General features: G+C 43.8%; 1 protein-coding gene across 6 annotated transcripts in view; it reads right to left on the bottom strand.

Annotated features, from left to right (window-relative positions):
* The window catches only part of DACH2 (dachshund family transcription factor 2), an 847,028-nt gene that overhangs the window by 45,200 nt on the left and 775,188 nt on the right, over positions 1–26,640 (bottom strand). For all 6 annotated transcript variants that reach the window (XM_086918783.1, XM_086918784.1, XM_086918786.1 and 3 more), the window contains 4 exons: positions 25,623–25,768; positions 22,842–22,989; positions 9,654–9,797; positions 435–500 (listed from right to left, as the gene is read on the bottom strand). In XM_086918783.1, coding sequence (XP_086774909.1) covers positions 435–500; positions 9,654–9,797; positions 22,842–22,989; positions 25,623–25,768 — 504 coding nt within the window. The remainder of the gene's footprint in view (positions 1–434; positions 501–9,653; positions 9,798–22,841; positions 22,990–25,622; positions 25,769–26,640) is intronic.

The raw sequence follows: 26,640 nt of genomic DNA, 5'->3' as shown, positions 1-26,640 counted from the left end.
GATTTAATAGAGTCCCAATAAAAGTTCAAATAAAACCGTATTCACGCTCTGCCACAGTTATATAGAAGTCTAGCCTCAGGTAAAGGAATGTAAGAAAATGTTATCTAGTTGTGTGTCTTCAGTGCAGCAATGATGAATTAAGGTATCTCCTCCCCCCCCCCCCCCCCGCCCTAGGTTGGTTCTCCATAAAAAGGGAAACAGAGGAACTCTTGCATAACTAGGCTTCACAGACACCCACTGACCCTCCCTCGAGACAACTGTTGCCCTCACGCCCTCCTTGTATATAGTTCTTTTCACTAACCCGAGGACCATATACTGACGTCTGAAGAATGTAACCTAGATTGTGCTTTCCTTTGGTGTCACCGCAGGGATGAAGGCTCCCAAACTAGCAGGGAAGTCACAGGCCTTTTGAAACGTGCAGTAGTTGACTGTACCTTGCATTGCTGCACTGTCAAGCTGATTCCCATTGTGTTCTGTTTCCATCTCTGGGATTCCAGCATCTGAAAGACACGATAATGAAAATTAGTATGTTTCAATGTTGCAAGCCTGACTCAAGCTGCTTACAAACAAAATGCCTGAAAATATTTTTTTTATGTAATGAGGTCAGAAAAAATCTAAGGTGTAGGTAAACAATGGTAAAGTCACACAATTTAAAAAAACATCTAACTATATAAATGGGAGTAATTTAGGTAAATACCAAGATATTGGTCAGAAGGAGATTGTTTATACATATCAAGAACACATATCGCACGTGACGCAGAGAATCTGTTCTAACCTATTTCTCATGCTCCCAGGCGGCCATTCATTGATCCACTCTGCCATATTAGCTTGTCAATAAAATTACCATTGCAAATTCCATGTACAGTACTATCAATCACTTGCACACAGGGAAATGAAGCCCTTGCAGATGTTAACTTGAGAGAGCCTACCAGTGTGTTACATTTAGATGGGGCCTGAAAACACAAACCATGATTGCCATTTTCAGGAAGACCAGAGGTCCAGAATTTGTTTTTCCATGAACTAGGATTTTATAACATAGGTTGCCCAATTAAGTTTTACCTTGTTTCTTAAGGGGCCGGGATGACAGAAAATGAATAAAACATAAATTTGAGTTGCAAATTCAGTGATAAAAGTTTTATTTTCTGCTGATTCAAAGATGTTTTTGAAGAACATACATTTAAAACAGATACAATTGTAGCATGAACAGAAATATGTAAATAATTTAGTGACACAGTGTCTTGTAGCCGAATTGAAATAGTTTATTATTCATAGATAGTACATGTAACAGCGATGCTAATTGTTACTATTTCTGAAGCATCTTTTACCTTGTAAGACAATTGTTACTTTGGAATTTCAATGAGCTGCAAAAGGACAGCAGATGCTTGAAAATTCCTTTTACGAGGGTGACTGCTTGGGTGACACACACTAGGAAATACTAGAAATAAAAGCCAGGGCCTCTTAAGATATCCAGTAAATCCAGAGCTTATTAGAGTCCAGTTACCAAAAATATGTAAAACAAACTTTTAGTATACCAATAAGGCACCTTTAGATTGGATCCTCAAACAATCGCGACCCAGTGTAGGATCTGGAAAAGTATGTTATGTAAAGGCAATTAATTATCTTTGGGTAGGAAAGGAACACAATAGGGCAACACATTGAAGTGTATGGCTTTGTGAACCACACAATTTAACAACAAATCCTCCATAAAACATTTAGGGAATGATGTATAAAGATCCCTATTAAGAAATTATGAATCACATCAATTAATTAGCAATTTCTTATTAGGAATCTACTAAAATGGATTCAATAGAAGTGTGTGCAATCTGCACACCGACTCCTACCGAATACATTGGTAGAGGGTTGCAATTCAACCATGCTCATTAACATGCAGGAGGTAGGTCATAAATTGAGCCTCACTGTCATTGCTTAGAGCACGGGTACTCATAGTATGGCCCGCGGGCCGCCAGCGGCGCGGCAAACCTTCCTGGGCGGCCCGCTGACATTGCAGACATTTTACCCGTATTTAAAAAAATAATAATTTAAAGAGTGTCTGCAAACACTGAGCGCCGAGACTCTGCTGCTCTCTGGGGGCCTGGGCATGCCAGTGATAGTCAGAGTGGAGCTGTAGGGGCGCTAAGAGGTGAAATACAAAAGTATCATTAACATACAAATGGTCTTTTAAAGACCTGTGAAGTGCTCGGGTGCGGGTGTGTGTGTGCCCAGAAGCTGTCTCAGCCCGGGCACACACAGGCAGGGTGAGATGAAGAGGGTGACAGAGGGAGGGAGGGAAAGGGAGGGAGACAGAAAGAGACAGAGGGAGAGCGAGGGAGGGTTTGAAAGGGAGGGAGAGGGAGGGAGTGAAAGGGAGGGAGAGCGAGGGAGGGAGGGAAAGGGAGGGAGAGCCAGGGAGAGCAAGGGAGGGACGGAAAGGGAGGCAGACAGAGGGAGAGCGAGGGAGAGAGGGAAAGGGAGGGAGAGCGAGGGAGGGAGGGAAAGGGAGGCAGACAGAGGGAGAGCGAGGGGGGAAAGGGAGGGAGAGCGAGGGAGGGAAAGGGAGGCAGACAGAGGGAGAGCTAGGGAGGGAGGGAGAGGGAGGGAGAGAGGAAAGGAAAGGGAGAGAGAGCGAGGGAGAGGGAGGGAGAGCGAGGGAGAGGGAGGAAGGGAGGGAAAGGGAGGCAGATAGAGGGAGAGCAGGGGAGAGGGAGGGAAAGGGAGGGAGACCAAGGGAGAGCGAGGGAGGGAGGGAAAAGGAGGCAGACAAAGGGAGAGCAGGAAAGGGAGGCAGACAGAGGGAGAGCGAGGGAGGGAGGTGGAGGGAGGGAGACAGGGAGGGAGGGAAAGAGAGGGGAGGGAGAGCGAGGGAGGGAGGGAGAGCAAGGGAGGGAGGGAGAGAGGGAAAGGGAGGCAGACAGAGGGAGAGCGAGGGAGGGAGGTGGAGAGAGGGAGACAGGGAGGGAGGGAAAGAGAGGGGAGGGAGAGCGAGGGAGGGAGGGAGAGAGGGAAAGGGAGGCAGACAGAGGGAGAGCGAGGGAGGGAAAGGGAGAGGGAGGGAGACAAAGGGAGGGAGAGGGAGGGAGAGTGAGGGAGAGGGAGGGAGAGCGAGGGAGGGAAAGGGAGGCAGACAGAGGGCGAGCGAGGGAGGGAGGGAAAGGAGAGAGGGAAAGGGAGGCAGACAGAGGGAGATCGAGGGAGGGAAGGAAAGGAGGGAGGGAAAGGGAGGCAGACAGAGGGAGAACGAGGGAGGGAGGGAAAGGGAGGCAGACAGAGGGAGAGCGGGGGAGGGAAAGGATGGAGGGAAAGGGAGGCCGACAGAGGAAGAGCGAGGGAGGGAAGGAAAGGAGAGAGGGAAAGGGAGGCAGACAGAGGGAGAGCGAGGGAGGGAGGGAAAGGGACACAGGGATATGGAGACAGAGAAAGGGAGACAGAGAAAGGGTAAGGGAGGGAGACAGAGGGAGGGAGACAGACAGAGACAGACAGAGGGAGGGAGACAAACGGAGACAGACAGAGGGAGGGAGAGAGACAGAGGGAGGAAGACAGACGGAGACAGACAGAGGGAGACAGACAGATGGAGGGAGACATACAGAGGGAGGGAGAAAGACAGAGGGAGGGAGAGGGTGACAGAGGGAGACAGACAGATGGAAACAGAGAGAGGGCGACAGACAGAGGGAGGAGGGGGGCAGAGAGAGGAGGGAGAGGGAGGAAGGGAGACAAAGAGAAGGAGACAAAGAGAAGGATACAGGCAGAGAGAGACAAAGAGAGGGAGGGAGACAGAGGGAGACAGACAGAGGGAGACAAAAAGAGGGAGAGGGAAGGAGACAGAGAAAGGGAGAGGGAGTGAGACAGAGAAAGAAAGAGGGAGGGAGACAGAGAAAGGGGGAGGGAGACAGAGGGTGACAGACAGAGGGAGGGAGGAGGGAGGGAGGAGGGTGACAGACAGAGGGAGGAGGGAGGGAGAAGGGTGACAGAGGGAGGGAAGATAGAGGGAGGAGGGTGACAGACAGAGGGAGGAGGAGGGTGACAGACAGAGCAAGGAGGGTGACAGACAGAGGGAGGAAGGAGGGAGGAGGGTGACAGACAGGGTGACAGGGAGGAGGGTGACAGACAGAGGGAGGGAGAAGGGAGGAGGGAGGGGTAGGGCGACAGAGTGAGGAGGGTGACAGAGTGAGGGAGGGAAGGAGAGAGAGGGAGACAGAGGGAGAGGGAGGGAGAGAGAGGGAGACAGAGGGAGAGGGAAGGAGAGAGAGGGAGACAGAGAGAGAGAGAGAGAGAGAGAGAGAGAGAGAGAGAGAGAGAGAGAGAGAGAGAGAGAGAGAGGGAGACAGCGAGGGAGGGAGAGAGAGAGAGAGAGGGAGACAGAGAGAGAGAGAGGGAGTGAGACAGTCAGAGTGAGTGAGGCAGAGGGAGTCAGGGAGACGGAGGGCGAGAGAGGGAGTGAGAGGGAGTGAGACAGTCTGAGTGAGACAGAGGGAAAAATAGGGAGAGATGGAGGGAGAGACGGAGAGAGGGAGAGAGGGAGGGAGAGAGGTTGAGAGACGGCGAGAGAAGGAGAGAGAGGGAGAGAGAGGGAGAGAGAGAGAGAGAGAGATGTGTGTATGCCAGGTCTGGTGGCTCGGTGGACGAAGGCGTCCACTGCAGGGACCTGTGTTCAACCTCATGGTCACAGATTCTTTTGTTGCTCTAGCCATGCCCCCTCCCACACTGACCCCGCCCCCACCGGTGCGGCCCTCGGACACAAACCACACTGTAAATTTAATTTGACCCCCAAGATAAAGTTTGTGAGTACCCATGGCTTAGAGTCACAGGCATGGTGTCCTGCTGGGTTGATTTAAAATAAACAAAGCATTTTTATTTTTTTACATTTAGCCTGTTTTCTTAAAAGGAAAATGAGATGTGTTTAAAAAAAGAAAACTGATTATTTTCCGATTTATTTTAGGAGTAGGCAAAAGTCTTTTGTTGACATTCACAATGGGGAAGGGATCGCTTAGGGACCCCTTCCCATTTGTAGATTGTTACTAGAATTCAGATTTGGTGATAAAACAACGCTTTGTGACTATATTGTAATTGTAATAAGGATTTATAAAGTGCACTGTGACCCTACGGGTATCCAGGCGCTTAGATACATGAGTTCTGTCGAACTAGAAGTAGTGGAGGAAAGAGGGATAGATGAGAGTGAGAAGATCAGAAACTTATGCTGTAGGATAGAGCTATGTCTTCAACTTCTTCCTGAACTGCAGCAAGTTCTCCATCTGCCTGAGTTCAGTTGGAAGTTTATTCCAGGCCAGTGCTGGCTGCTGCAATACTAAAGGCCCTTCCTCCTGATTTAACTCCTTTAAATCTAGACACTTTTACCAGCGCGGCTGATGAGGAGCGGAGGTTTCACGAGGGAGTGTACCATTCGAATCTATCCTGCAAGGGTATAGGCCCAAGGTCATGCAAAGATTTAAAAAAACTATGAAGAGCGCTTTAAACTGTATCCTCTGCAGAACCGGAAGCCAGTAGAGTTCAGGGAGCACCTGAGAGGCAGACATACAAAGTGGTCTCATTACGGCTAGCTTGGCTGCCATCGTCAAGATTCTCTGTAATTTCTCAATCAGGTATTTAGGGCACTCCAGCAGCAAGGCATTACAATAATCCAGGCGGTTCAAGATTATGCTTCTAACTACCAGTGTTCTCGCCTGTGAAGGTAACAATGGAAGAATCTTCCGGAGTATTCTCATCAGAAAGAAACAGCTCCCAACAATTTTGTTCACTTGGGACTCCAGACTTAGCTCGCAATCAAAGCTAACCCTCAGATTACGCACTGCTTTGGACAGTAATAGAGGAGGAGGAGTAGCCACCGTTGGCAGTATAAGGGGAATTGTTCCAGCTGCACAGCATAAGATCTCAGTCTTATCCCCGTTGAATTGCAAATAGTTATTTTTTAGCCATTGTGTAACATCCCACATACACGCATGGAATTTGTCCAGTGATGTTCATTGGTATCCCTCTAAGGATAGATTCAGCTGCGGATATTTCGAAGGGGCACCCTTTACACACCTGTTCCAAATATCGATTCTATAGTGTGTTTTGTAACCCAAATTTGGTAATGTGTTATCAAATCCCAATTTAGGAACACGAAAAGATGATGTATGGAATGCTGAACATTGTCAAACATTCATCCAAGTCACAGGTCTGGGTTAAATCCATCATTGTTTTGCTCTTGCTCACCATGCCACCCCAGTTTTAACCCAGCCATATGCAAATCAGTATTGACTCTGCTTTCCCATGGGAACAGACCTGCCCGAGCTGCCAGGTCCTTCCTGGACTGGAAAACAAGCATCCTGGGACCGGTTTAGGGGTATGACCCCTCATCAGGCAGGTTAGCTTGAAACCAGTGGCATAGTGAGCAAGCGACCCACATCGGGGCATATCATTCCCAATTAGGGTGACTATAGCAACACAAAAAGATGGTGGATGGAATGCTGAACATTGTCAAACATTCACCCACAGTCCAAGGTTTAAGTGGGAAGGGTATGCCCAGACATGGGTGCTGTACTCACTAGGCATCCGGATTCAAGCTAGCCTGGCTGATGAGGGGTGATACCCCAAAACCCGTCCCAGGATGCTTGCTTCTGGTCCAGGTAAGAATTGCCTTGGCAGTTCAGGCTGGACTGTTGCCATGGGGAGAAGGGTCAAGACTTATTTGCATATGGCTTGGTCCAAACTGGAATGGCTTGGCGAGCAAAAAAATGATATATTAAACCCAGAGCTGTGACTGGGAGTGAATGTTTGCTTTGTTCGGCATTCCATCCATCATCTGTTATGTTTGTATTTGTTGCCCTAAGTGGGAAGGGAATGCCCAGTTGTCGGTCCTGTGATCATTATGCCACTGGATTCAAGCAAGCCTGGCTGATATGGGGCGATTCCCCGAAACCAGTCCCAAGATGCTTGTTTCTGCTCCACAGAGGACCTGCCTTGACAGTTCACACTGGACTGTTCCCATGGAGGAGCAGGGTCAAGACTGATTTGCATAAAGGTGGGTCCAAACTGGAATGGCATGGTCAGCTAAAAACGATGCATTTAACCCATATCTATGACTAAGGGTGAATGTTTGATTTGTTCAGCATTCCGTCCATTATCTGTTATTTTTGCTTTTGTTGTCCTAAGTGGGAAGGGTATAGCCACAGAAGAGTCCTGTGCTCGCTATGCCACCAGATTCATATGAGCTTGGCAGATATGAGGTGATACCCAGAAACTGGCCTCGGCATGCCTGTTTCTAGTCCATGGGGAACTGGCTTGGCAGTTTGGGCTGGACTGTTCCCATGGGGAGCAGGGTCAAGATTGATTTGCATATGGCTGGGTCCAAACTGAAATGGCATGGCATGCAACAAAATGGTGGATTTAACCCAGATCTGTGAATGGGGGTTAATGTTTGATTTGTTCATCATACCATCCATCATCTCTTCTTTTCTCAGTTTAGGATGTGTACACTTAACAAAGCCATTTTGCAGTTACAAAGGCTGAAGTTTGATCTTTGGGACCGTAGAATCACTGCTTTGCACATTAGAACCCTTGTTTCAAGTTTTCCTGTTTGACCTGCATTTCCTCTGAAAAGCTTCCCTTAGTTTTTTAAGAAGGTGTCTTTTATATTGGTAAGTGCTGCTTTTATAGTGCAATAAAACAAACCGAGCTGTTTCACCAAATGCTGAAGCAGCACGGGACAAAACAGAGGCTCTCCTCTAAATTTTGGTAAGTTCTTCGATGCTAACAGCTGTGTTGGCTGTTCATGTCAGTGAGCCTTTCACTTGTAGTAATAGCATGTGCTACTTTTGTCTAATCTTCAGATGTTTAACTGGACGTTTTTAATGATGTGAGAGTTATGTCATTGATTCAGTGTCAAATAAATGTATGTAACTGCGCAGCAGATGAAATCTTTTAAGATCAGATGGCAGTGGCGGCTCCTCTACAGAGGCGTTTGGGTGCCACCCCCCTGCTTTCTCGCCGGGCGAGAAGGCAGAAACATAAATGGTAATAACTACCAATGTGTTTCTGCCTGCTCACACGGCGAGAAAGCAGAAGTTCTTGGTTGGGGAGGAGAGTCGGGAGTCTCGGGACGGTAAGTTTTACTTTTATTTTCTATATTTTTTCCATTAAAGTCCTCCCGCCTCCCGCCCATCCCCTCCGCGGCACGACAACCCCATTTCCACCCCCCCACCCGCCGGTATTGCTGGCCACGACCGCCGTCTACATTCTTATTCCAGGAGAAATAAATTCAGTAGATCGTGCACAATAACCCATCAAAGGTTATGATGCAGGAAATAGACTTTCTTTTGAATTGAAGGCGCTATGTAGCAGGTCACCTCCTGAATAGGATTAATGCTGCTGCTGGGTATTCTATTGAGCTGCTGATAACATGATGCACAGGCTGTCTTCTCACCTAGAGTGCTGCTCAGAGTACTGCTGCTCAATATGTTCAGATGTGCCAGGGCTCCCTTTGTCTACCTTGCTCCTAGCGGCAACGCATAATCAGAAAGATGGGGGAAGGGCTTCAGATTTGTACTCCTTTTCTGTTTTTCGTTTTTGGCGAGTCTTCTACCCCCTTGCTCCCTTTTCTTTCCTGTGCTCCAGTTTCTTTCTTTACTTCTCTCCAGTTCCTGCTGAATTTGTGGTCTTGTTCCCTTCCTCTGTTTTCCCTGACTCTCCTGTGCCAACATATTCATGCTTTTTCTTAATTTCCAGGATTTTCCTCTCGTCTTGCTCTCTTTCATTTCTTTCCACTCCCATTCCAGCACTAACTTGCATCTCTCTCCTGCCTTTAGCACTCCTTTTTCCTGCTGCATTTTATTGACAGCTCATTTTCTGCACTGTCAGATGGTGCATTGTTTTAGCGCTTTGCGCATCACTTCTAAGTATCAGGTTCTACTACTGCCGAGCTAAATACTAAATTTACCGATCCCGCTAAGGTGGCCATGTCTGATTGCAATCTGGGGAACGACATAGCAACGCAGATGTCAGCAGCGAGCGTTGAACTCCCAGAACTTCATTTCCATCGCTTTGGTTTGGGCAGAAAGCAACACAGTTGGAGGTAAAGAGAGCAGATTTCACTCGAGGTTCAAACCGCAGCAATGCGGAAGAGATAGACCACACGCACTCACCGCCTTGAGGGCAGAGAGTATACCTGGAGGGGAAGAAAGCAGAATACCTGGGAAGAAGGGAGACAGCACATCTGGAAGGGCCAGGCAGCACAGTGGCGGGGAAAGACAACAGCACGTTTGGAGGTCAAAGGAGGGAGCGAATGAATGGACAAAAAGGCCAAAACTGCACAGCTGGAGGGGCAGAAGGCTGGAAAGAAAGAAAGCCTTACTCCCAAAGGGCAAAAAGCAGAACATCTGGAGGGCTAGACTCGTCAGCTGGAGGGGAGGGAAACATAACTACCTTTCTACACCACTTTTCAAAAAAAGGTTCTCTGGGGGTGAAGCTTTCCTAAAAAGAATTCCAGCTTGCTCACATGTGCACCAAAGTTCATTAATTGCTCTTACGCCCCACTAGTTTCAAATTCCACCAGCCGCCACTGTCAGATGGATATAGAAAATATAGAATTTGTCTTCTAGTAAGGAAAATGCTTTCTTGACAAAATAAAAAAAAGAAACCTCTGAGGTTCAGTAATTTCTTACCATTCAGCATCCTGAGCCCGTCCCCTGATGTTGCCTGTTTCAGTGCCTGTTCCACTTGCTCTCGCCTCTTAGATTCAAATTCCAGGGCTTCCTGTAGCTTTCTCTTTGCCTTTTTCTCTTTCTTCAAGCGTTTCTGAATTGTTGCTGGAATACAAATACACTGTGTTAAGATATCCCGACTTTGCAGCTATTCAAAGTTGTATTGAAAAGAAAAGATTTGTCCAAATAGTTGGAAAGAAAGTAATCGAAGGATTATATTATTTGTCACCTCCATCAAATGTGCAGTGATAAAGATCACCTTATTAGAAATACATATGTATTCTTCTTACTGAGTAGCTCAAATTAGGGTGGGTATGTACAGATGTAGTTCTAGTGGCCATGGCTAGCTATGCTAGGCTGTACTACACTGATCCAACATGTCTGGGATTGCTTGTGTTCTCATACACGATTTAGGTTGGCCTTTATCAGGTGTATGGAAGACTGAATTGTATATGGTTGTCCCCTCTCTGTTGGCCACAGTAAGCAAACAATTATGCACTGAAATCTGGCCCACAGTCATTACCATGGAACGATATTAACACAAACCGCATATCACAGAAGGTCGCCACAAGCTTCATTTTGCAGATGAGCCTAAAGTCTGAAACTAGTCCGGGGTCCCTGGCGCTCCGATTTAGAGGTGGTGTGGCATGGAAGTTTTCGCTATACTGTTCTTATTGGCATAAAACAAAGGGCCTCATAATGACTTTGGCGGTGCGGGGCTTCGCACCAGTGGCCCGCTCCTGCACTGTCAAAGACATAATTAGACCACCCTCCGGATTCCTACCAGAACCCAGGTTAGGCGGTCCAGCATCACCAGGTCCACAGCGGTGCCTGTTTAAAGACTCATAGGAGAGCCATAACAGGCACCACAAAGGGAACACCAGTGCCAGCAGAGCATGGACTCTCAAGTCCATGCCCTGCAAGAACTGGGGGTGAATGCAGGAAGGGGGGCACATCATGTGCCTGTCTGCATGCCTCCCCTGGTACAGAGGCCTCACTTTTCATGACGGGCTCACTGCAATATAAACCGTGGCAGAGAGGATACTTGTAATAGGCTTGGTAGGCTGCAGCGGCCCCGCCAAGCACACTGCAGCCTCAAGACCATCACAACATCTGATCCCTGGGGGTTGCCGTGGTGGCAATGCTGTCCGACCACCCAAGTCATAATGGGGAGGACGGACCGCCGGTGCGGTGGTGCCCACACCGCCACCGTCGCTAAGGTGGCCAGATGGACTGCCGTAGTCATGATAAGGCCTTAGTACTGATTCGCACCAGTCTGCCCTCTGTCTGCAGTGGTAAGGTGGGCAAACAAATAACAGAATAAAATTTAGTATTACCCACAGTAATTACAAATGGCTGACATTAATTCAAGCAATTAATTTTTGTTTTTCTCAATGTGTTGCTGATGTGAGCTGTGTATACATGAAAGAGGGTCCTGAATTTCCCATGCCATGTGTCATAACCACAGTCAAACATGTGTCGTGCTTGTTGTTCTGTACTGAGGTAATATGACCTGGCAGTTCAGGTTGGATTGCCTCCTTTGGGCTGTAGCCCAGAAGGATTACATATTATGGCTTCCTTCATAGAGTAGGATAATTAGCAAATGATGGGTTAGAATGTGCCCCAGAGTAATTACTAATGGCGGAGATCAAATCAAGAAACCCACCCATCCTGTTTTGTAATTTATGATGGTGCCTCAGTTGGCCTCTAAAAACGTCTTGTAGCACCCATATTTTTGACAGCAACTAAAACGCGTTTATCTAGCCAGGAACTAGTAGTGCCAAGGATAAGCATCTGCAGAATTCATGAGATCCACTGTAGTTAATGCATGCATTCACTAACTCATTCACCCTACCTCTGTGAACTCTGTAACAAAAATAACAATCTGCTGACTTGTTAGGACAGACACAATTAGGTGAAACATATTTCTTTGAGATATCCTTATATAACTTGCAATCGAAATTGTAATGTAGAAGATGACAAATAGTGTAAGTCTTGAAGGCCAACCAATGAATTTTTGGTTGTACGGTATTGCGATATCACATTATTAACATTGGTCCTTGTAAACAAAAACTGAGCTCTGTTATTTGATACTACGCAGAGTAGTCGGCACTGGGAAAAAGTAAATAATGAACTACTTAAGAACAAATACCACACTGTTAGAAGTACTTTTGAAATTCCCCAAACAGTGCTTGCACTCAGGTCTTTTCACATACAGAGGAAATGTTAGGACTGACCGACACGGTTTGAGCAATTACATGAAAACTCTGCCATTTAGGCCACATTCCCAACCCATCTGTGCCTCGGCGCTAGTGCTTAAGCATCCTATCCCTCCCAGGTTTTTTACATCAGCATACCTGTCAACTTGAAGAACAATCTCACTGTGTGAGGAGAGAGGCGGCCCCTTGTGTCGAGAAGTACCTACAAGTCACTTCTGAATCTCACCCCGCCCCTAAGTCTCCTCCTCCCAAAAAAATAAGGCTGGTTGGTGCTGATGGCTTGGGGTGTTTTCACACCCCTTAATGGATGTCAACAGTTGAAAGCCTCATAAAAAGACCTGGAAAACCACTATTTACAGTGATTTTCAGCTCATTTTTCCTACCACCATGTGATAGCTGCTCCTCACCTGGAGACCTTGTGATGGGAGCCGATATCGTGTGTCACACGGTGGCACATTGTGAGTTGGCAGGTAAGCATCAGATCTAAAAGCACCATAACCGCACATCGTTCGTGCTCACACGCAGCATCGCCAAATCACCCACGTGATAGATGCACACGCTCCCATCCACAGCACTTCCATGTGTCCACAAATGCACTTCAGCTTCAGCACCTTGTAGGGGGTAAGAAGCGCAATACAAGTGCAGCTACAATGAAGGACAACTAGAGTGGTACCAGACCTGCCAAATCAAACAAAATATTCACTGTGTGAGGAGAGGGCAGGGCCTCGTGCTGAGAAGTGCTTTAAAGGCACTTTTGTCCTACTCCCGCCTCGAATCCTCTCCTCCAAAGAAAAAGAAAAAAAAACCTTGCTGAGGCGGGTGCTGATTTCCTAGGGTGTTTTGACGCCTCTTAATGGATGTCAACAATTCTCAGCCTATGAAAACCGAGCTGAAAATTCACTGTTTACAGTGGTTTTAATCTCGTTTTTCCTACCACCCTGTGATATCTGCCCTCACCTGTGATTTTGTAAAGGGGCCGATATCACATGTCACCCTGTGGCACCCTGTGAGTTGGCAGGTCTGTGATATGCAAGTAGGGTTGCAAAAAATAAACGTAATTTACCAGTCTTTGTGTATTTCATACACTCACATGGGTAATTAACCATAAGCATAGCCATTGCATAAGTCAAGGAAGCCACGTGTCATAATTATCAAATGCGTATGGAAGATGGGTCAGGAACGGGACTGATACATTAGGCACCATTCATATTACAACCATTAAAAAGGCTGAATTATTGAAAAGGTTTGTTTTTCTTGGATGCAGGATTCTGCAATGTGAGCCATTGTGATGATGTGTGATCAAAATATGCCCTCTAGGTACAAAAAATACTGGTGTATCACTTTGTGTTGAGACTGTGCTATCTACTAAATTCAAACATAATGGAACATTTAATGAAATTGTAGTTTGGGAAACCATTAAAGGTCCACACTCTTTCCTCACAGAATGGGATGGTCATCAGATATGAGGCTAAGAATATCCTGTTACGTGGTGGTATGAAATATAAGTAGAGAAAAAATAAGTACCAGAATATATTTGCCAACATTTTGAGAACCAAAATATCAACAGGTAAGTATATGTAGGTAAGTATAGGTTTACTATATTTAGCTCCCAGATATTTTGGATAAGATATTCTGGTAAATCAGTTATCCCTAATCAATATTCCAAAAGAGAACCCCATATTTTTAAACGACATCAGCAGACGCTCGGGATGGTGAAATGGGGGGGGGGTACCTCCCTTTTAATACGGAGTATCCAAAGCAAAATTAAAATAGTAACAATTATTTTGCAATTTGAAATATATTTCCAGAAGATAAAATATCATCTAGGTTATATATTCACTGAAAAAAACAAAGGGTAAAGAGATGTTATAGTTAGGCGAAAATGTCAAAAATTCCATTTTAAATTTGAAAAAACGGACATTCCCCAGCTATAGCTAACTGAAGTAAATATGAGTTGCACTCTTTTGATGCACAGTGGTGTCTTTAATGATGTCATTCAGATGTTGCAAGTGTCATTGAATATGTCATAAGTGAAGTAGTACGTGAGATAAGCAGTCATGGCAACTTTACAAGTTATAGTTACTTCAGTTAGCTGGCATTTTGACTCCTGGTGTTATGGTATTTATGTTTTTGAACATTTCCGTCTGTATTGATCCATATTTATTTTTTGTCCTTCTTATCAGTATTTATCCATATTTATTTTGAGTGTTTGAACAAATGAGGATGCAGCTTGTATATTTCCATGATTATTAAACTGATAAATGTGCACACATATTTTACTGCCTTTCTGGTTTTAGTACATTAAAAAGCCAAATAAAATAAAATAAAACAACCAAATGAAAATATAGGCATTTTAACACAAACAAATGTTGAGATAAGGAGTTATTTAAGGAAATCTCATCCCATATAAAGAAATGTCATCCTATTTTTAGACTCCCTATGCTGTGAATCTGCAAGCTACTGGCCTGGAATTCATGAATGATAACTTAGAGAATTGCTCAAAAGAAGCTCAATTATCTGAATTTTTCTGCTTTTAAAAACAAATGCAAACAAGAAACACACTATTTTATGTCTGTATTAATATGTAAAAATCAGTATAAATAGAAAACTAGGAGTGTTAGCTAGAATTGGTAAATTTTAATCTTTTTTTAAAAATGTAAAATATATTTTTTTCATGGATTGCCACTTAATTATAACATTACTCCAACTCCAAAGCTTTTTTTAAATGTAAAGTAACATAGCACCATGCCTAACTATAACGTCTGTAATCTCAGTTTTCTCAGTGAATACCTACTTTCTTTTTAACATGAAGCAAGATTTGATTAACATACTTAACTATCCCAACCTCCTCCAGAGCACTGCCATTATCGGTAGGGGGTTGGGTGCACAACCTGGTCTGTGACCAGCTCCTATGTCCAACTCTGTGCTGGAATTCAAACCCACTCAACGCATGCCCTTCAGCCAATGACTGTGCTCAGCATGGGGTTGAGTGCTCAACCTCGCAGAGGTGACATCCCTACTGCGCACGGCCTTAAGCCGTGTGTGGTATGGGATTGGCAAATCCCTGTACCTAACCACCTCCGCAAAGGCAGCCAATCTTCCATTGCTGGTTAACTCCCCACAGTTGCACAACACCAGCGGACACATACTCAACTTTTTTTGTCTTTTTTTTCAGGTCGAATGGTAATCTTGTGTAAATATTATGGTAATTCTGTAGTACTCATGCATATTAGTGGAGAGGCCGCACTGAGTATCACAACAAGTCTGTGACAATCCGAGAAAAGAAATTCTGCATTTTACCTGGGGGAGGGGGAGTCCTCTAGTGTCCCCCACAAGGGCAGGAGGGTTAGGGTACCCCTACTCTGCCTCCCATTATGTTATTTTATTTTTAATTTTCAGGAAACAGGGCTCGAGTTCTAAAATGTTGGACACAAGGTTTGTCCCACTGGACGAGCCAATCAGAATGCTTCATTTGTCGTTTTTTTTCCCTCTGTACTCCCCTGGTACTCCCTCCATAGTACCACATCGCTAGATATCTGTACATTTGAAGCTTCATTTCTCTCAACAAAACTGAATAGATTTTCAACACATCACAAAAAGCACACTTTCTGGGTAAAGAAAGATATATATATATATAAAAATATAACTTAGGAACGATCGTCTCTACAAACAGCATCATGCCCACTTGGGCAATATTTTGTGACTCTTAATTTTCCTTAAATTTTGGGGACAAATAACAGCAATGTCATTGGACTAAAATACGGACTATTTAATTTAACATGATGCATAAAACATGTGGTTTCAACATGTGACAACACTGTGTCAATAACTGCAACCCTGTATTTATTTATCAACCACTTGGTTAACACAGAGCAACATTGTAACGCCGTTAGTATTTTGTTTATGTTGATGGATCACATGCACGCAAAATATGTGTTTGTATCACTTTAAAAGGAATGGCAATGGAACAGACCTGGACCCGTGAGCAAGAAGTCGGCTGACTTTGAAACGCGTAGGGTAATATTCCTTGTGCCTGAATAAACCCTTCTGCACACTATTGGGGCTTCGACTCTGGTTCTTTCTTTGCGAGAAGATTTCCAGGAGGTGACTGAATATATATATATATATATATATATATATATATATATATATATATATATATATATATATATATATATATATATATATATATATATATATATATATATATATATGTGTACAATGGAAAAAATAATACATAGCATGTTTAAAACCACTCTTATCCCTCCCTCCAATTATTTCAACGTGAACATTTCTATAACTACCGCTTAATATGCTATGGTTTTACAACCAATGCCACACTTATATTTTAATTCATAAAAAACTGCTAATCTCTGCTAATGTTATGCACACTGTCATAAGCAGAGAGACTCATATTAGTGCTTTTTAATGATATTTTCAGATTGAAACAGACACTTCCTTAAATTGTAAGAGAAGTATCTCTATTATCAGCTATTCTGGGAAGCCGTAAGAGCTGCATGGAAGCATTTATTTCATTTTTATATTCAGACATGACAGCAGACCTTAGACTGCCAGAGTACAAAAAGATTAATTTGACTTTCACACCATCCGATCAAGAGCAAGATTTTTTATGTTCTCAGGAACAGATCTGGAGATGGAACCAGCGTAAATTCAAATCCTCATACTTGTAACTATTAGTTCAGACCATATCAAGTATATAGTTGTGGACAGGAGAGAGGAAACATATTCCGTAGCTGATAGCTGATATATATGGGGGTAAGAACTGGGCAACCTTCTGGTTGATTCTTTCACCACTATATTATGCCTATTCTTTGGTTTATCTTAAGTCCATGTTAATACCAAGTCAACTGTTTCACAGTGTTGCAGAGTATTTAGCAGTCATCAGAGACATAAGCAGTTCAGAGACATAAGCAGTTCAGAGAACAAATATTTTAGAGCACTGTAAAATGGGTTACCAATCAAAATAAAATAGAGCTGATTGGTTTTGATCAAATAGCTACAGAACTTTAAATGTACCTAGAGTTAAATGCCAACTAGTGAACTGATCAGAAGAACTCACAAACATGATAATGTTTGCAACTCCTAGGATTAGGGGGCAAGCTGTGTCCATTATCTGCTAGAGCAGTATTATACTCACAGGTCTGTGTGGAAGGAATATATAACAGACTAGGGTGGAGGAACCTGAGCTGGTATTATGAAGATTTTCCCTTTTATGGGGAATAAAAACTTAAGGAAGCATTCAATAAGATGTCATAATTTCTTAGTATATGTTTTCTAAGTATGTACACACCAAACAAAATAGAAGGAGTAAAAGTGCACAGTTGCACACTGGGGCAATATCTAGGCCCAATAATCGAAACTCAGCCTTAGATATGCTTAACATAACAAGGGCGAAGCTGATCCTGGACTGCTTGTGTTCAGGTTCAGGGGAGACCTGGCTTGGCAGTTCGAGCTGCACAGTTACTATTGGAGCAGGGCCAAGGCTGATTTGTAGATAGCTGGGTACAAACTGAGGTGGCATGGTGAACAAAAAAACGATGGATTGGGATGCAGCCCGAGTGATTACCAGTGGCTGAGATTAACTCAAGCATTCCATCATCACTCTTTTACATACTTATTGTGTCACTAATTTAAGTCACAACAGCTGCACATTTCAAGTATATCTGAGGCATACATGTGTGACATCAACATAGCAACAGAAAAATATATAGTGGTCCATGGGAAGATCCAGGAATGGCTACATTTAGATGAAAAATAGAGAGGAGAATGGAAGTATCCACAAGAGGCTCCACACCCATGGCAAAGGATATTCACAGATAAGGATTTTCAGTCCCATAATATTTTAGCCAAGAACAACTACAATCATGTCACATTTCTAAGTTTTTTTATATATTTTATTAGTTTGTGCATTTCATTGTTTGCATATGTACATTCTTGTGGTCCCAGGTATCCGCCCTCACCACATCTACTACTCCTACCCATACCCTAAAGGCTGGCTTAATCAATGCTAGATCTCTGCCAAAACATGCCCAGCATATACAGGACCTCTTAATCGACGACAACCTAGACTGTCTCTTTATTACAGAGACTTGGCTCAAACCTTGGTGCACTCCGGATCTGGTGCATGCCCTACCTCTAGGGTATGGCATTCAAAGGGTAAACAGGCTAAAACAAAGTATTTCACGTCAGCCATAGTAACAGCCAATAGTAAACAGAAAGCGATTTTTAAAATTGTGAAGGATTTTAGTAAACCCAAATGTTTAATGCAGGACATCCCACCCTCACAAATGCTTTGTGATTCTATCGCAGACTTTTTTGACGAAAAGGTTCTGGGTCTGACAAAAGATTTTGAGGCTCCTATTATCGGTCCAAGGCATGAGGACAAAAACACAAGGCAGGAAGCCACCCAGCTCACAGCCTTTCGTACAATTAGTCTGGAGGAGACAAAACGTGCCATTCTGGCAACTAAGTCAGGATTACCATTTGATCCATGTCCTATAGGACTCCTGCATCTCATTGCTGATATTGTTAGCCCAGACATAAATGACATCGTCAACAACTCACTGTCTACTGCCAACGTCCCCCCAGAGTGGAAACTGGCAGCAGTAAAACCTTTACAAAAAAACCAACTTCCTGACCCCACCACACTGTCAAATTTACGTCCAATCTCACTGCTCCCGGCACTGTGTAAAATCACTGAGTCGACAGTAAATAAACAGCTGACACGCTTTCTGGAAGATAGTGAAGCATGGCACCCCAACCAAGCTGGCTTTAGGACTCAACACTCCACCGAATCAGCTCTCCTGTTCACTACTGAAACTATCCGCTCAGCCTTAGATCAAGGCAAGAAGGCCGTCCTGATATTATTAGAGCTGTCGGCGGCCTTCGACACGGTCTCACATACTATCTTAATAGACCGGCTAATAACATCTGGCATTAAAGGCATTGCCTTGGAGTGGATAAAGAATTTTCTTAGTGACAGGCGACAAGTGGTGACCTTGGGGGAATTCCGTTCCAGTAAGAAATCACTGTCGACGGGAGTACCCCAAGGTTCCAGCCTGAGTCCGACATTATTCAATGTCTACACCGCACCCCTGATAAAGTTGATATCGTCCTTCGGCATAGAGGTAATAGCATATGCCGACGATACTCAACTGATCCTGGTAATGGACAAAGATAACCAGGTCTGGGAGGAAAAACTCAAATTTTGCTTAACGGCCACCTTTGAGTGGATGCGGAAAAACCATCTAAAATGCAACACAGGCAATACCGAGATCATGGTTATAGGCCCAAAAAACGAATTTATCCCCAGACTGTGGTGGCCTGAGAAGGCAGAAATACCACCCCACACTACCTCCTCGGCCCGTAACCTTGGTGTACAATTCGACGCCGACTTACCCTTTAAACATCAGGCGTCAAAAGTGGCAGGCACTTGCTTTGGGGTGATAAAATTGCTCAGGAAGTTCTTTGACTTGCTGCCCCTCGAAGCAACGAAAACAGTCACAATTGCATTAGTTACATCTCGCATTGACTATTGCAACAGCTTGTATGCCGGTACCAATAAGGCGGTCACCCATAAACTCCAGATGGTACAGCATGCGGCAGCAAGGCTGGCTTTGAAATGGCCAAGGAAATCCTCAGCAACCAAAGCCCTTAATGTACTACACTGGCTGCCCATAACAAAAAGGGTCCTGTACAAAGTGCTGATAATCACTTTTCGCGCTGTACACAATTCAGGCCCTCTATACCTAAGGAAAAAATTTGTAAGATATTGCCCAACTCGAGCACTACGGTCCTCAAATGCCAACCTACTGACCGTTCCAGGGTTTAGACTTAAAACCTGTGGGGGTAAATCCCTAGCGGTACTAGGTGCAAAAGCATGGAATGCCCTCCCCCCACTTTAAGAGCACTGGACAAGGAATCTGAATTCCGCAAACAATTAAAAACCTGGATTTACAATCTTCCAGATATAACCGCCAGAGCACTAGTGTGACTCCGGTCCTGGTCTCCTTAAGCAGTAAGGCAACTTTAACATCAGGTTGACCTCTCATTGGCACCGAGATACTCCTTGGAGCGATTGTTAGCGCGGTATAAATGGGCCATTACATTTACATTTACATTTACATATGTGTTGCCCTACATCTATTTCATAGTACCAGTTTGTGTACATATTTCTATATATTTATGTAATATTTGTGTTGTGTATACATAGAGAAGAGGCAGCAGAATGCTGTACAGAGTGAGAGTGTAAGCAGACTATTACGTTATCATGATGCAATGCTCTTTGAAGAGGTGTGTCTTCAGATCTTTCATATATTAAGCAGGTGTTGGTGGTACTGGTGTATATTGGGATGTCATTCCATGCCCTGGATAAATAAATGGAGAGGCCTTTTGTTTCAGAACTAAGAAAATTATTTTCAGTAGATAGTTCTGAAATTTTACATGGGATTATATTTTTCTGCATACACAATCTGAATGAAAGTTCTATTTGCCACTATTTAGAAAACAACCTCATGCTCAGTTTGACTAATTTCTTTGCAGCAGGACCATTTAACCTCTAGTTTACACCTGCAATCCAACTCAATCAGAAATAAAAGGAGTGCACATTTTACTGAAATGTTGTCACCGTCACTGTCGCTAATTCAGCTCCCAACAGACTCACTCTAAAAGCCTATACACATGGTAAGTGAAAGGGTTCGACTAAATCTCAGGAGGAGTGCATGAGATGATTCTAATAATTACTTCAATCGAACTACTCACCCAAAAAAAGAGTAAAAAATATCTGCACCAATTTACACTTCATTTGAACACACAACCTGTAACCCCTTTTCTGATTATCAGTATGGACAGTATTCTGCTTCGTTCACACTAAGGATCTTATTTAGATCAGTGTGGAGCCACCCCTTCTACCTAAGTCTTAATATATCCATCACAAAGCCAATCCGGACATCACAGTCTATGGCATTTTCCTTTTATTACAGGGTTGGTTACGCAGTGGCTCCAAGATAGTGGAGCAGTGGGGGATATCAGATATCAAACACCTCTGCTCTAGATATACAGCACCACATACACTGTCTATAGCGTATCCAGATCAAAGTGTCCAAAATCTACCTGATGCTCAACCCCATCAACACAGAGCAGCTGGTATTTGCTAAGAACAACAAGCAGCAACTAGTCCAAACCTGGATCAAAGATCCTAACCTTGACAGCTTCAAACCCAAACTGTCACCCAATGCAGCATCACTTGGATTCACCTTGGACATAATCTTCACACTTTAGGAATACACTGCCAAGAAAAAAAGGCAGTCTGGTACCAGCATTCACTGATAAAGAAAGTGTCATCATTAATTACAGAAAGTGACTCAAGAACAGCTATGTAAGACCTCCATCATTTTCACATCTGCATGGTGGCTCTGCACCGTTGTCTCTTAGACTGAACACTAACTCGCCTAAAGGGTATCCTATAAGCCAAAGCATGTCATATTCATGGCCTGAAAGAATATGAGCACGTCACACCCATCTTGATGGATCTCCAATGGCACTACTTTCTACCTCACAATTTCTTCAAGACCAACTGCATCATTTACAAAGCCAGCACCCCACCCATCTGGCTGACCAGATCACCATCTCTGGTGGCTCTCAGGACATATCACACCCCCAGCAAAGAGGCCATCAGATTGAAGGTAAAGCAGTGTAGAGGTCATCTCCATCCATAAAGCCTGGATCTGGGAGATCATCCTATCTCCAGTGGTACTGCCACAACCCTGTTCTAATTTAGAACAGTATAGTATGTCACTATGCAATAATAGTCCCTTTTTCCTTTTGTCTACTATGCCTTTCCCATTGAACCTGTACAGTGCTCTGCCGTGTTTTGGCAGGCTTCCCTCCATGCAAATACCACATACACACATACTTCCACAAACTCTTCTACGCTTGCCATGCCAATCACTCCTTGTCCTCTTATCACATTTACCCTTGCAGCACAGACATGAAATGAAGCAATGTCAATAAACAACAGATAGATGTTGACCTCTGTGCCAATTGACTTTTGTTGAGTAGGTTTCTCATTTCTTCGAAACAATACTACAAAAGTGGCCTGTTCATATCACTTAGACAACCCACCTGACTTGTCAGTATCTACAAACCTGCAAGTTCTGTGTCTCAAAATGTGCCTGGCAACAAATGAATCTTAACTGCTGCTTAAACCGTAATGAAGGCACACCATTTCACATATATAAAAGAAGTGTGCAGTCGAGGACTGCCTGTATCTACACTACAGGGCCTGCAGTGGGATACATTCTACAAAAACAGCACTGCACATAGGTGAAGTGATGCGACCTAGAAAAGCACAATTGTGGACAGGGACAGACTGTGACAAAAAATAGGCCCAGGGACCAAAATAAAAGTGGCCCCGTTAGCGAATCTAGTAGCTAATAAAGTGGCCCACATTTGCCAGCCAGCCAGTGTTGAACTTGTAAAGCCACAATGTATGGGTGTTTGGGTTATGGGAGATCGCATACATTTGTGTTTGCTACAGACAATATTTGAGCTACTATCCACGACATCAACAGTAATCCCTGGCCCACCTGGCCATAAAACAGTTCCACCAACTGCTAAACAAGCAGCCTACACACGGATCTGTCAGACCAGCCCACCAGGCACTCTCTGATTGCCCTATAAGCCAGTCCAACCCTGACTTTGGGTTATTTTACTAAGATAGATTCATAATAACTGTATGTAAGCATACTAAGCCCTCGATGCAATAACTTACAACAGTCAATGTAAATGTGCTTATTCCGTCTATCCTCTAAGACAGGGGAACAAGGCTCCCACAGGGAATGATTCATCCATATCAGCTGTGCAAAGAGGTTTAATACTTGATGCTTCTCATTTTGCAGTCCACACTCACCTCTGCTTTGGAGCTCTGCAGTAAGTTGCCTTTCCAAGGTTTCTCTCATTTCCCTTTCCCTACACAGCTCCATCTTTAACTCTTTTTTTTCTTGCTGTATCTGTTTGTCCTGGACTCTTGTGTTGTCCACTGCCACTTTCAGGAGACCCTGCAAGAAAGATTTCTTTGAAATTGGCTGCACAACAATGGTGTCCTTCCTTCTCAAAAGGAAATGGTATTACAAGGTTTTGTACGTGTAGTATGGAGTTTACCAAACCTAACAGCCCCTGATTCGCAGTCATTTATGATAGTGTCTTCTTGTGCAAACGTTTGCACGTGCTTACTGCAGTGATAGAATGTTCCTCAAAGTCCATACTGCGCTCACATTTCTAATTTAAATTCAAGTAGTTGTCTTCGCCCACAAGTTTACAAAGTGGGATGAGGCATGAAACATGAGCTGATGCTGAGCACACCTGGACAGTATTGCAGGTGAAGGTGGTATGCTGATTACATCATAAAATGTTTTGACATTTCTGACTTTTGAAAAAAAAATATCTACTGTTCCATGGGTTTCTCCCTCAGGCCCGATTACAAGTGTGTAATGAAAAACAGTGGTCCTAGACCCTAATTTTAGATAGACTAAAACAAACCTTCAATCATGATTTACGTCTTGGGATCCATCCAGCAGGATACCACCCTTCCAACTGGGATGAGGACACCGCCATCCCTGATTACCTACTGATGCGAGGCCCTTGATGATTCTTAGGAACCTCAGGAGTAAATTTGACAACACCTTGCATGTTATGTTATGTTATGTTATGTTATGTTTAAGTCTCTTTTATAGTGCACGGCTACCCCAAGGGGCGTCCCGGCGCTTTGGCAAAGAGAGATGCGGAAAAGAAACACAACACAGCAGCTCACGAAGGTTCCGCCAGGAGAAATCAAGCTGCGAAGAGCCAGGTTTTCAGCTCCTTTCTAAAAGTAAGGAGACTGTTCAACTTTCTTAAGGAAACAGGTAGCTCATTCCAGCAACGCGGGACCAGGTATCGGAAAGAACGCCCTCCGATCCGGGCAATTTTAATCCGGGGGACGACGGCCTTGGCCAACAAGGCCGATCGAAGCGACCTCCTCGGGACATAAAAGGCCAAACGCTTCTCCATATACTTTGGGCCAATTGAATGGAGGGCCTTGAAAGCTAGAGTCAGTACCTAAAAGGTGATTCTTTTGGCAATGGGCAGCCAATGCAGTCTCCTTAGAAGTTCCGAGGCTTTCGCCCTGCGCGGGAGACCAAAAATGGCTCTTGCGGCCGAATTCTGCACAATCTGCAGTCGGGCCAACAGGTATTTAGGCAGCCCGTTATACAGGGCATTAGGGTAGTCTAAACGCGAGCCGATCAGAGACTGCACAATGATTTTTTTATGCTGCAAGGACAGCAGAGGAAGAAACTTCCGAAGCATTTTCAAACATTGCATTGCGTATTGGTTACAGATTCTACCCTGATTTACGCACGGCATATGAGCTTGACACGACCCCGGTATTAAGGTTGCCCTCCCGTCCTGAAGAAGACCCACAAGCTGAGGCCCCACTTACCCCAGAGCATTAAATCGGGTCGAAACGTCAAAGCCCCTCAATACTATACTTGGACCACGAACTCCCCCCTTGTGAAAACGTGCCACATCAGAATTTGTATTGTGTTAAGTATGAGAAACAATGTTGTTTGAATATTAAATGTGGTCAAGATAAAAACGTGACTGAGATCCGATGACCAGTCCATTTTAAAACACCAACCTTTGCTTCTTCTACTCACCCTTTCATCACTTGAGCACTACTTTCTTGCACGTTCCTAGGAGTAACCTCCTATGTGTACCACATGTGTCTATAAGTAAATTAATTTAAAATTTACTGCTGAAATACTGTGGAAATTAAAAAACTCTTTGGTTTCCAAACTTTTTCGTCTTGGTTGTTGCACGACTGGCCTAAATGTTTGTATTATGTGAGCAATTAATGTTGAAGCTCCAAAGACGTAAATCATGATTGAAGGTTTGTTTTAGCCTATCTAAAATTAAGGTCTAGGACCACTGTTTTTTATAACGACTTGTACCCAGGTCCAGGACCACTTTGGGTCACCCCATTTTTGATAACGATTACAAGTGTGGCAGAGGGACAAGGGGTATTTTCCAGAACTGGTAAATACTGGTACAGTGGTGTGAGATATGTTCAGGCTCTTTTTCCGAGTTGATTTGATTGATTGATTTGATTTGATTTGTAGTTTTATAAAGCGCGCATATGCCCGTGGGCGTCTTAGTGCTAATCAGAGAACATGTGAGCAGTGCTGAAGAAGCAGGAATTATTAAAGGTTACCATATCAGCTGATAACTGGATTATAATATGAGGACCTTGGTGTTTACCACACTAAATCTGCAAGTACTTGTAATCATAATGCACATTCCACTGGTAAATATTGGCATTGTTCACATGAAAAAATTTAATAGGGAGGTGAGATTATGACAGCAAAGTTTGCAATTCTGGTACCTCTGGAAACAGGAGTACCGCACACACCTTCACTAATTGATCAATGTGTAATCCAAGTCTAATAAAAGTTCAAAGCTCTTGATATCAAATTAAACCAAAGCTTCTGCTTAACCTCTTAAACTACCAAATGTGTTACCCACATTCCGCGCATCAGCTGAGATTTTGCTGTCAGTTCAAAGGGCACAGACATACAGTAGCTGAGTATTTGTAGGTGCAAGCAACCACTCGTGACATGAACGGATATGACGCGTGAATGCAAAGGATGTTTACCTGAATGTTGGTGAGGAGTGTTTCTACCGACGAAAGTCCATCGGCAAACAGGAAGGGAGCTGGGAATCCTGGAGGCAAGGCCTGCCCAGCCAGCTGCACTTTGTCTAAGTTTGGTTTCATTATTGGAATGGCAATTTGTATCTCTTCTGTAAAAACAAAGCGGAAAGGGTCGTCAGACAGTAAACCTTCCAATCCCAATTGTACTTAAACGCATCGTACAAAGGTGACTAACTTTCTGAAAACAATGCTCATTTGAGATGTCTTCCTACGAGACATCAACTGTAGCACAACATCAACATTATCACGTGTGTCACATTGTTGTAAATCTACCAAAGCTAGAAGATTAACTCATAGAAAAATAATCCTGTATGCTCAATTATGTAGATAGTCCTGAAATGTAATTAAAATACAATTAACAGAGCTAATTTGCATTTAGCATGGGGTAGCAGAAAATGACAAATCATTGGTACAAAAGCAAATGGATCTTAAAAAGGGAAAATGGACATGCAAGTTGTGTTATACACTTTAATTAAAAGGGCAATTGAGGTGTGGAGGTGCACATACAAACAGTGCTTGTGGCTTTAAAGGAAGGTCATATATCTCTGATGCAGACACGTCACTCTATTATTAACAGAATATTATAGATTGTTACTTATCCACAAACCCAGAGGTGAAGTGTACGGCAGTTTATGATATTTTTACATTTTTTGGCAAACACCTGTGTACTGGACCCTAGAAGTTGGGGGATCTGTTCTGTAAGAAATTCACAGACATAAGATGACAGTGAATGCAAATGTTATATCGTCAATGTAAGATTTGTGGTTGCATTTACATTCACAGCTGCAAAATAGTCATGAAACTTGGTGAATCTTGCAGTCGCGAGTAACATTTTTATCAACATGAAAAACCTCAGTCTCTGGCTTTGGGACTCAGGATATAGATTTTACATGAGCAGTTACCATTTAAGTTACAAAGTGCAGTAACTAAACTTGACGGGGGTCCCCTACAAAGTTTAGGA

This window comes from Lissotriton vulgaris, chromosome 4_1, assembly GCF_964263255.1.
Source record: "Lissotriton vulgaris chromosome 4_1, aLisVul1.2, whole genome shotgun sequence".
Taxonomy (NCBI): domain Eukaryota; kingdom Metazoa; phylum Chordata; class Amphibia; order Caudata; family Salamandridae; genus Lissotriton; species Lissotriton vulgaris.
This window is presented reverse-complemented; position numbering and strand designations above follow the sequence as displayed.